Here is a 12,036-nt window from a genome sequence, read left to right as displayed (position 1 = left end):
TAAAAATATTAGATTTGTTTTATTGTAATGACGCAATGCGAAATTTGGTGTGTGTGTGTGTGTGTGTGTGTTTAGGAATGTGGTTATAAATTTTAAACACCACCATTTAACACAACACGACCAATGTTAATAAACGTTGCATTAAATTTCATTGTTAGCATTCGAATGCTTATAAAATTAGTGGTTTGTGTATATACTGTGTGTGTGTGTGTGTGTGTGTGTGTGTGTGTGTGTGTGTGTGTGTGAGGGTGTAGCAATGGGACTCTAAAGGCTGTAATTACTATACTATGTCGTTTTCATGGTCGCTTCCTGCAGAGGCGTGACATTGATCCCTCTTATTATTATCAGGATTATAGTAAAGCCTCTTTAGTGAACAGCCTCAGTGCGGGCACTATATCTCACACACACACACACACACATACACACACACATACACACACACACAGAGCGAGACAGAGAAGACAGGTACTAGACCCTTTTCATCAGCCTCTGTGTAATTAGGGTCGTTTATTTCCACGATTGAATTGCAGTCTAATTAAAAACAGTGTGTGTGTGTGTGTGTGTGTGTGTGTGCGCACGCGTTATATTGTGCTACAGTTCGTGCGGCTGTGTTTCACTTCTCTATAGGACACAAAGAGAAAGTGATATGGGGAATAATGGAAATGGAAAGAAAGGGGATGAGACGGGATAGAACAGGAAGTGAAGACAGAGTCCATTGTATGTTCTAGTAGAGTATCTAATGTCTTTATGGTAAATGGGAAAATGTGGGATAATGCAGTGGAATGAGGAATGTTTTACCTTTGGGAGATAAAGAGATAAAAGATGGTGGTCACTCGTGGTAGGGGAAAAGGGTGGTGAGTCAGAGCAGGGACAGGGGACAGGTGAATAATTAAAGAAGTGAAAAAGGAGAAAAGAGATGAAGGGAACAAGTGGACATAGGGTGATGATGATGGTGATGATGATGATGATGATGTTGTCCATGATCTTCCCAGGAGCCCTTCACTACATTCTTCCTCAACTTCCAAGGAGGGAAGTTTGATCACGCAGACCGAACCTTTTCCTCCCTCGCCAGAGCCTGGAGGAACTGTCAGAGAGACACGTCTGATGTGAAGGTACGCACACACACACACACACACACACACACACACACGCACGCACACTCACGCAAGTAAATATATTTTGCTTCTAGTTTTTGTAAATATTATGCATCACGTCACAGTTTAAAAAATTCCAGATGCAGTGATCTACAGCTTCACTTGCTAAACGAACCTCAGTTCAGGAAAGGAAATGAGTTCAGGAACTTTCACTCTTTCACTATAGTTCAGTGACTAGAGATCAGAAACTTTCACATGGGAACACTCATTTGGAAATTTTAGCCCAGGAACCTTTCACATATAAATGACATGTTATACATCTTTATGCAAATATACAGGGAGATGTTGCCAACACACACACACACACACACACTCGTACTTCCTGTCAATCAGATATCGAGTTGTGTTTGGTTTTCCTCTCATGTTCCTTCAATATGGAGTCTATTACGTGATTAGACGTGAGCACGCTTCCTCTCTGTAACTGGAGCTCAGTGTGGGGCAACGAGCATGGCTTTCTGCCCTTCCATAAACACACACACACCCCTGCACAGGTATGCTTACAGCCAATCCATGTCACACTGGCTTGAAAGCATCAAGCCTTACTGATCAAAGCCAAAGGACTTTTCCAACCTTGACATGAACCTCAGATCCCTTCACTTTTTCCATCACACACTCACACACACACTGCATAACCAACCAGAGACCCCTACAAAACCTATAACAAGTGCCCATACCTCTTAAAGTATTCATTACGGCATGTGGACAGGACGTCAGAACGTTTGCTTGATTGCGCTCCTTGGATAGTAAAACATGTGGCTTGTGTTACACAATAACAGCTGATTAAAGACAAAAACATCACATCACATACTGTCAGTGTGGATTAGTGTTACACCATGACGGACACTCGCAAATGACAGAACTTAAGCTGAATGGAAAACACTGAAATCCCTCCAAACTCTTTTTACTGAAGTTGAGATCATATCCATTCCACCATAATGACATTGCAGTCATTAGTGTAATCACTGTTACAGCTTCAGTCATTAGTGTAATCACTGTTACAGCTTCAGTCATTAGTGTAGTCACTGTTACAGCTTCAGTCATTAGTGTAGTCACTGTTACAGCTTCAGTCATTAGTGTAATCACTGTTACAGCTTCAGTCATTAGTGTAGTCACTGTTACAGCTTCAGTCATTAGTGTAGTCACTGATACAGCTTCAGTCATTAGTGTAGTCACTGTTACAGCTTCAGTCATTAGTGTAATCACTGTTACAGCTTCAGTCATTAGTGTAGTCACTGTTACAGCTTCAGTCATGAGTGTAGTCACTGTTACAGCTTCAGTCATTAGTGTAATCACTGTTACAACTTCAGTCATTAGTGTAGTCACTGTTACAGCTTCAGTCATTAGTGTAGTCACTCAGTGTAGTCACTGTTACAGCTTCAGTCATGAGTGTAATCACTGTTACAGCTTCAGTCATTAGTGTAGTCACTGTTACAGTTTCAGTCATTAGTGTAGTCAGTGTTACAGCTCCAGTCATTAGTGCAGTCACTGTTACAGCTTCAGCCATTAGTGTAGTCACTGTTACAGCTTCAGTCATTAGTGTAGTCAGTGTTACAGCTTCAGTCATTAGTGCAGTCACTGTTACAGCTTCAGTCATTAGTGTAGTCACTGTTACAGCTTCAGTTATTAGTGTAGTCAGTTACAGCTTCAGTCATTAGTGTAGTCACTGTTACAGCTTCAGCCATTAGTGTAGTCACTGTTACAGCTTCAGCCATTATTGTAGTCAGTTACAGCTTCAGCCATTACTGTAGTCAGTTACAGCTTCAGTCATTAGTGTAATCACTGTTACAGCTTCAGTCATTAGTGTAATCACTGTTACAGCTTCAGTCATTAGTGTAGTCACTGTTACAGATTCAGTCATTAGTGTAGTCACTGTTACAGATTCAGCCATTAGTGTAGTCACTGTTACAGCTTCAGCCATTAGTGTAGTCACTGTTAGAGCTTCAGCCATTAGTGTAGTCACTGTTACAGCTTCAGTCATTAGTGTAGTCACTGTTACAGCTTCAGCCATTAGTGTAGTCACTGTTACAGCTTCAGTCATTAGTGTAGTCACTGTTACAGCTTCAGTCATTAGTGTAGTCACTGTTACAGCTTCAGCTTCATTAGTGTAGTCACTGTAACAGCTTCAGTCATTAGTGTAGTCACTGTTACAGCTTCAGTCATTAGTGTAGTCACTGTTACAGCTTCAGTCATTAGTGTAATCACTGTTACAGCTTCAGTCATTAGTGTAGTCACTGTTACAGCTTCAGTCATTAGTGTAGTCACTGTTACAGCTTCAGTCATGAGTGTAGTCACTGTTACAGCTTCAGTCATTAGTGTAATCACTGTTACAGCTTCAGTCATTAGTGTAATCACTGTTACAGCTTCAGTCATGAGTGTAGTCAGTGTTACAGCTTCAGTCATTAGTGTAGTCACTGTTACAGCTTCAGTCATTAGTGTAGTCACTGTTACAGCTTCAGCCATTAGTGTAGTCACTGTTACAGTTTCAGTCATTAGTGTAGTCAGTTACAGCTTCAGCCATTAGTGTAGTCAGTTACAGCTTCAGTCATTAGTGTAGTCAGTGTTACAGCTTCAGTCATTAGTGCAGTCACTGTTACAGCTTCAGTCATTAGTGTAATCACTGTTACAGCTTCAGTCATTAGTGTAGTCAGTGTTACAGCTTCAGTCATTAGTGTAGTCACTGTTACAGCTTCAGTCATGAGTGTAGTCACTGTTACAGCTTCAGTCATTAGTGTAATCACTGTTACAACTTCAGTCATTAGTGTAGTCACTGTTACAGCTTCAGTCATGAGTGTAATCACTGTTACAGCTTCAGTCATTAGTGTAATCACTGTTACAGCTTCAGTCATTAGTGTAGTCAGTGTTACAGCTTCAGTCATTAGTGTAGTCACTGTTACAGCTTCAGTCATTAGTGTAGTCACTGTTACAGCTTCAGCCATTAGTGTAGTCACTGTTACAGTTTCAGTCATTAGTGTAGTCAGTTACAGCTTCAGCCATTAGTGTAGTCACTGTTAGAGCTTCAACCATTAGTGTAGTCACTGTTACAGCTTCAGCCATTAGTGTAGTCACTGTTACAGCTTCAGCCATTAGTGTAGTCACTGTTACAGCTTCAGTCATTAGTGTAATCACTGTTACAGCTTCAGCCATTAGTGTAGTCACTGTTACAGTTTCAGTCATTAGTGTAGTCAGTTACAGCTTCAGCCATTAGTGTAGTCACTGTTACAGCTTCAGTCATTAGTGTAGTCAGTGTTACAGCTTCAGTCATTAGTGCAGTCACTGTTACAGCTTCAGTCATTAGTGTAGTCACTGTTACAGCTTCAGCCATTAGTGTAGTCACTGTTACATTAGTGTAGTCACTGTTACAGCTTCAGTCATTAGTGTAGTCAGTTACAGCTTCAGTCATTAGTGTAGTCACTGTTACAGCTTCAGCCATTAGTGTAGTCACTGTTACAGCTTCAGCCATTAGTGTAGTCAGTTACAGCTTCAGTCATTAGTGTAATCACTGTTACAGCTTCAGTCATTAGTGTAGTCACTGTTACAGCTTCAGTCATTAGTGTAGTCACTGTTACAGCTTCAGTCATTAGTGTAGTCACTGTTACAGATTCAGCAATTAGTGTAGTCACTGTTACAGCTTCAGCCATTAGTGTAGTCACTGTTACAGCTTCAGTCATTAGTGTAGTCACTGTTACAGCTTCAGTCATTAGTGTAGTCACTGTTACAGCTTCAGTCATTAGTGTAGTCACTGTTACAGCTTCAGCCATTATTGTAGTCAGTTACAGCTTCAGCCATTAGTGTAGTCAGTTACAGCTTCAGTCATTAGTGTAATCACTGTTACAGCTTCAGTCATTAGTGTAATCACTGTTACAGCTTCAGTCATTAGTGTAGTCACTGTTACAGATTCAGTCATTAGTGTAGTCACTGTTACAGATTCAGCCATTAGTGTAGTCACTGTTACAGCTTCAGCCATTAGTGTAGTCACTGTTAGAGCTTCAGCCATTAGTGTAGTCACTGTTACAGCTTCAGTCATTAGTGTAGTCACTGTTACAGCTTCAGCCATTAGTGTAGTCACTGTTACAGCTTCAGTCATTAGTGTAGTCACTGTTACAGCTTCAGTCATTAGTGTAGTCACTGTTACAGCTTCAGCTTCATTAGTGTAGTCACTGTAACAGCTTCAGTCATTAGTGTAGTCACTGTTACAGCTTCAGTCATTAGTGTAGTCACTGTTACAGCTTCAGTCATTAGTGTAATCACTGTTACAGCTTCAGTCATTAGTGTAGTCACTGTTACAGCTTCAGTCATTAGTGTAGTCACTGTTACAGCTTCAGTCATGAGTGTAGTCACTGTTACAGCTTCAGTCATGAGTGTAGTCACTGTTACAGCTTCAGTCATTAGTGTAATCACTGTTACAACTTCAGTCATTAGTGTAGTCACTGTTACAGCTTCAGTCATGAGTGTAATCACTGTTACAGCTTCAGTCATTAGTGTAATCACTGTTACAGCTTCAGTCATTAGTGTAGTCAGTGTTACAGCTTCAGTCATTAGTGTAGTCACTGTTACAGCTTCAGTCATTAGTGTAGTCACTGTTACAGCTTCAGCCATTAGTGTAGTCACTGTTACAGTTTCAGTCATTAGTGTAGTCAGTTACAGCTTCAGCCATTAGTGTAGTCAGTTACAGCTTCAGTCATTAGTGTAGTCAGTGTTACAGCTTCAGTCATTAGTGCAGTCACTGTTACAGCTTCAGTCATTAGTGTAATCACTGTTACAGCTTCAGTCATTAGTGTAGTCAGTGTTACAGCTTCAGTCATTAGTGTAGTCACTGTTACAGCTTCAGTCATGAGTGTAGTCACTGTTACAGCTTCAGTCATTAGTGTAATCACTGTTACAACTTCAGTCATTAGTGTAGTCACTGTTACAGCTTCAGTCATGAGTGTAATCACTGTTACAGCTTCAGTCATTAGTGTAATCACTGTTACAGCTTCAGTCATTAGTGTAGTCAGTGTTACAGCTTCAGTCATTAGTGTAGTCACTGTTACAGCTTCAGTCATTATTGTAGTCACTGTTACAGCTTCAGCCATTAGTGTAGTCACTGTTACAGTTTCAGTCATTAGTGTAGTCAGTTACAGCTTCAGCCATTAGTGTAGTCACTGTTAGAGCTTCAACCATTAGTGTAGTCACTGTTACAGCTTCAGCCATTAGTGTAGTCACTGTTACAGCTTCAGCCATTAGTGTAGTCACTGTTACAGCTTCAGTCATTAGTGTAATCACTGTTACAGCTTCAGCCATTAGTGTAGTCACTGTTACAGTTTCAGTCATTAGTGTAGTCAGTTACAGCTTCAGCCATTAGTGTAGTCACTGTTACAGCTTCAGTCATTAGTGTAGTCAGTGTTACAGCTTCAGTCATTAGTGCAGTCACTGTTACAGCTTCAGTCATTAGTGTAGTCACTGTTACAGATTCAGTCATTAGTGTAGTCACTGTTACAGCTTCAGTTATTAGTGTAGTCAGTTACAGCTTCAGTCATTAGTGTAGTCACTGTTACAGCTTCAGCCATTAGTGTAGTCACTGTTACAGCTTCAGCCATTAGTGTAGTCAGTTACAGCTTCAGTCATTAGTGTAATCACTGTTACAGCTTCAGTCATTAGTGTAGTCACTGTTACAGCTTCAGTCATTAGTGTAGTCACTGTTACAGCTTCAGTCATTAGTGTAGTCACTGTTACAGATTCAGCAATTAGTGTAGTCACTGTTACAGCTTCAGCCATTAGTGTAGTCACTGTTACAGCTTCAGTCATTAGTGTAGTCACTGTTACAGCTTCAGTCATTAGTGTAGTCACTGTTACAGCTTCAGTCATTAGTGTAGTCACTGTTACAGATTCAGTCATTAGTGTAGTCACTGTTACAGATTCAGTCATTAGTGTAGTCACTGTTACAGCTTCAGCCATTAGTGTAGTCACTGTTACAGCTTCAGTCATTAGTGTAGTCACTGTTACAGATTCAGTCATTACTGTTTTATCTATATCAGCATTTTTATCTATATTTTTAAAAGCCTGCAAATATTTTCTAAGCAAATTACCAGTATCTTGGCCTTCACTGTTGTATAACTAGCAGTAGATACAGCTGAGGTTCATCCTTTTGTTTTATTATTTTTCTTTAAATGCTATTTCCTCTTTTCCCTCCCTTTTCTGTGAATGCCATAAGGAGAAAATCCTTTGGAGGCTAAAGAGTGTTAACAATAATGGCTTAAAAATGGTCAGTCTCTAGCCAGTCCAGCTCCAGGGTATCCTCTAACCTTTGACCTCTGCCCTGGAGCTCTAGTGTTAGCATTAGCACCATAAGTTTCACCCTTAGGGGAATTAGGCTGGGCTTCAACCAGGGCAGAGAGGAGCTCCTCTCCACTGACCCGCAGCACGACAGGATTTTGCATCGCAAGCTTTCACCTCTGACCCTTTGTGCATAGGGGCCACTACACATAATAGGTCCTTCTAAAGCCCCCCTTCTCCACCCCTCTACTCACCCCACTGGCATGTCGCCAGTCAAACGGGGTAAATTTACAGAGGGGCGCCTGGTACCATCATAAAGCGGCGACCTTTTTGTTTTAAAGACTTTTTCGTCTTCAGGCAACGACCTTTTCTCTTTTTTTTTTACCTCCAAAAGTCTTCGGCTTTTGAAGACATGAAGCACAGAAACAAGGGAAGAGAAAAAGGAGCACTAGCCGGGTTTGTTTATTCATCTAATTAGCCGCTCTCACTCCTGTGAAGTGCAGAACAAGAGGTTATTCAAACAAACAAAGCTAAAACTAACAATTGGATTAGCTGCTGCTGTGACACTGCACTTAGTTACATGACTTTTTTTTTAGGTTCAGCTTTCTGTACCTTGTAATATGTAACAAAGACAGCTGAACATCCTCATTCATTAGATCCCTTTTCTCAGCCTGCTGGTTTTGATCTTCCGAGTGTTCACTATACAGTGATGCCTCGAGATACGAGTTTAATTCGTTCCGTGACCTTGCTCGTATCTCAAATTGCTCGTATCTCAAAACAATTTTCCCCGTTTAAATTAATTGAAATCCCATTAATCCGTTCCAGCTCGCAAAATTCCACTCCAGTTGTTTTGTTTGTGTTTTGAATATGAAAAATGTACAGTACCTGTATTTATAAATGACAAATATTGTATAAAAACATACAGTAATAAAAGAAAATGTTAAAAAAAAATAAACTGGTTTTACTTTACGGAAGATGCGCACGGAGGTTGAGGGAGGAGTAAACAAGCGGAATTTTGTCTCGTACGTACACTTTCACTTTCGTTCACTTAGGCCACGTTCACACTGCAGGTAAAAGTGGCCCAAATCTGATTTTTTTGGGGTCAAGTGACCAGGTCAGACTTCTTCAGGAGTAGTGTGAACACTCAAATCTAGCCCAGATCTGATTTTTTCAAATCAGATTCAGACCACTTCCATATGTGGTCCTGAATCAGACCCAAATCTGATTTTTTCCAATGTGGCCGCAGTGTGAACAACCAAGGCGGATTTGATGCGACTTTTACGTCAATCTACATGGACATTCGTCACAATTATGCGCCGCAATTAAGTACGCACACAAACGTGACTACCCCTACAAAATGGATCAAATAATCAAAAGTTGCCCTCGACATTCGAAAATTTTCAAAACACTGCGTCTCTGTGCTGCCATTACACAAACATTTAGAAAGAAAAGCGAAAATGCTTACTTCCTCCTTAACCTCGCCAACTTTAGCGCAACGACGTGCTGCGAGTGACGTCATTGTTATTGTTCGTTTGCGCACGCGGGTCAGTTTGAAACAGCAAACAGTTCACACTGGTATCTGATATAGGCCACATTTTAAAAGGTAATGTGAACAGCCAAACAAAAAATTCAGATCTGAGCAAAATATCCAAACTGAGCATTAAGACTTGCAGTGTGAACACGGCTTTACTCGCTACTGTACACTCTTAATGCTACTTTACACTTAAATGGAACTTAACTAAACTTCACTAAAATTAACAAACTTAAATCAAGCATTGCGTTAGTTCTGGCAGGCCACGTCGTCAATCGTGCATCAGCTGTTAATCAGCTGTCCACGACGCGCACCAATCCGGTTACGACATCCATATTACCCGACCATTTAAATTCCCATTCATAGAGCCGCTCTAGCGCTTCACTGCTGCCGTGATCTAAACTCCCTCCTCCAACATGCTGGAACCTGTGTTCCTTGTACCAGTTTACGTCATAAAATCTCCACATATTTTTCTCTCTCTCTCCCTAATTATTTATTTATTTATTTATCCATTCATTCATTTATTACTTTCCAAAAACGCGTAAGCGAGCATATCTAATACTGTGCATGATTAGTGGTTCTGTTATACGGGGGTTTATTTTATTTTCGCTGCTTTCTCCGCTCTGTCCATGCAGGCGGACGGGCGCGTGGATTTTTGTCCAGAACAGAACCATACCACCAACACTAACTGTATGCATATCATCTAATAAATTCTCATTTGACAAAGTGGTCCTGACAGAACTGAAATTCTCTTAACTTATCTGAACTTAATTGCTACAATTTCTGTTTTCTTTACATTAATTTTGCTTAATTTTCTTCATCGCTTTTCTCTTCACTTGTTTTTGCCTTTTTTGTCACTCCTTTCTCACTAACATCTGCCGGTCGTTGTAATAAAAACCTGTCCGGTCGGCATATCAGATGCGGTGTATTTCAAATTTTTTTAAGATGCAGATGGTCGGCACCTCACGCAGCCCCTTTGCGACTCTCCATAGGAAATGAATGAGTTCCTGTTTATCGGCCATCGTTTGTCATGTGCAGTGGAAAGGTGGCTTTAACCGAGTGAGACGGAAGCTGAGGTGGGGAAACAGAGCACACGTGCTTGTTGGGATCTTTGTTTCGGCGGCGGCGGCTCGGATGCACGCATCTCAAAAATTTGCTCGTATCTCAAGCCAAAAATTTGGTCGAATCACAGCTCGTATCTCAAAAAATCCGTATGTCAGAGCACTCGTATCTTGAGGCATCACTGTAGTCCTCTTTCCAAAGCTCCTTATTTCTATACATTATATATTATTTTGAACTCACTATTTTAAAAGCTTCTTATTTCAGAAATCCTTCAGCTCATTTTTCCAAGCCTCCGTGTATTTCCTGACTCATTATTTTAAAAAAGTTTATTGACACAGATTTGACTAGTTAGTGACAAATTAAAAGAAAAGACAGTAAGATTAAAGGCACTGCGATTCGATCTGTACTGAACAGATAAAAGTTTTTTTTGTTGCTGTTCATGATGGTGTTTTGAATGTGAGATCTGGTGAGCTGTCAAGGTCGTAGTGTATTATTTATATCATTTTCCTAAGCATTCAGTAAGCCCTAAGTTCCCTGTGGATGGGGCGGAGTCATGCTGGAAGAGACCACGCCCATTAGAATAGAAATATTTCAGCGTAGAATAAAGGCGGTCGGACAGAAGACGGTTGTATTGGATGGTAAATAATTAAATGCTTGTTTGTGTGTGTGTGTGTGTTTATTTATTCATAATGACTGTAAGAGACAGCACTGGGTCTCTTTGACACCTTACACATGCCATTGTTTCACGTCATTGTGACTGGAACACACACACACACACACACACACACAGGGATACTGATGATTAAAAGAGGAAGCGTGTCAGAGGTGGAACATATAACACTTTATAGTCTTATATAGTCTGTCTGTCTCTCATACTCCATGTCTGTCTCTCTGCAGGAGCTGATCCCAGAGTTCTTCTACCTGCCAGAGATGTTCATTAACGCTAACAACTATAATCTGGGAGTGATGGATGATGGGACGGTGGTGTCTGATGCTGAGCTGCCGCCATGGGCAAAGAGTCCAGAGGACTTTGTTCGCATCAACCGCATGGTATACACACACACACACACACACAGCATATATGCATAAACATACATACATGCACACTCTTGCTAATGGCATGGCCTATTGTGATGACTAGTATCACTAATTGATCACTATATCACTGTCACTGTGTCATAGGAAATGCAATTAAAATCAAGGTCTTATTAGATACCTTTGATGGTTTCAGCCAATCAGAGTCTCTGACCTCAGATAATTTTTAAACATTCATTATCATGTTCCAAGGGTGTGGATATGATGATCGGGTCATGGTCACATTTGCACCACCCTTTTTTTCCTGTGTGTGTGTGTGTGTGAGGTGACCTGTTTCACGCCATCATTATAGAGCTGATGTGACTGTGACTCTCTCATTAATCACCACTGCGTGGGTTTGTCACACAGACTCAGAACACCCATACACACTACACACACACATACACACACGCACACAATGAAACCCCATCACATCTGCTGGACACACATGCAGAAATGGTAAAAGAACATGGTCATTAAGCACTAGGACCAGTTTGGATGTGGTACGTTGCTGCAGTTGCCCAGGCGACAGGTCACGCCCACTCACAGCAAGTGTTTCTCATCAAATATGTCTTTATACCTAAACCTTCCTATTCCTAAAGTATACTACCTCTAAAGTCCACCTCTACACTGAAGATCCTTCCTTCAATCTAGAACCCCACTCACTACACTAGAGAAACTTCTCTTACTCTAGAACCCCACTCACTACACTAGAGAAACTTCTCTTACTCTAGAACCCCACTCACTACACTAAAATAACCTCTCTTCCTCTAAAACCCCACCGTGGAGAAAGTTTTCTTATTCTAGAACACTACCCATCCCACTCTCTAGACAACAAAGCTTCCTCTTTCTGTAGAACACCCTGTATTTGTTGTGTCCCTTGGTAAATAGGCTCATTTTACAGATTTACAGATCCTCCCCAGCTCCACTGTCAGCATTAGACCCTCCCACTACTGAATTTCT

General features: G+C 40.9%; 1 protein-coding gene across 2 annotated transcripts in view; it reads left to right on the top strand.

Moving 5' to 3' along the window:
* The window catches only part of lrba (LPS-responsive vesicle trafficking, beach and anchor containing), a 167,748-nt gene that overhangs the window by 132,380 nt on the left and 23,332 nt on the right, over positions 1–12,036 (top strand). For both annotated transcript variants that reach the window (XM_060864169.1, XM_060864168.1), the window contains exons 46-47: positions 993–1,112; positions 10,897–11,049. In XM_060864169.1, coding sequence (XP_060720152.1) covers positions 993–1,112; positions 10,897–11,049 — 273 coding nt within the window. The remainder of the gene's footprint in view (positions 1–992; positions 1,113–10,896; positions 11,050–12,036) is intronic.

Source organism: Tachysurus vachellii, chromosome 2 (genome assembly GCF_030014155.1).
Source record: "Tachysurus vachellii isolate PV-2020 chromosome 2, HZAU_Pvac_v1, whole genome shotgun sequence".
In the NCBI taxonomy this organism is placed as follows: Eukaryota; Metazoa; Chordata; class Actinopteri; order Siluriformes; family Bagridae; genus Tachysurus; species Tachysurus vachellii.
This window is presented reverse-complemented; position numbering and strand designations above follow the sequence as displayed.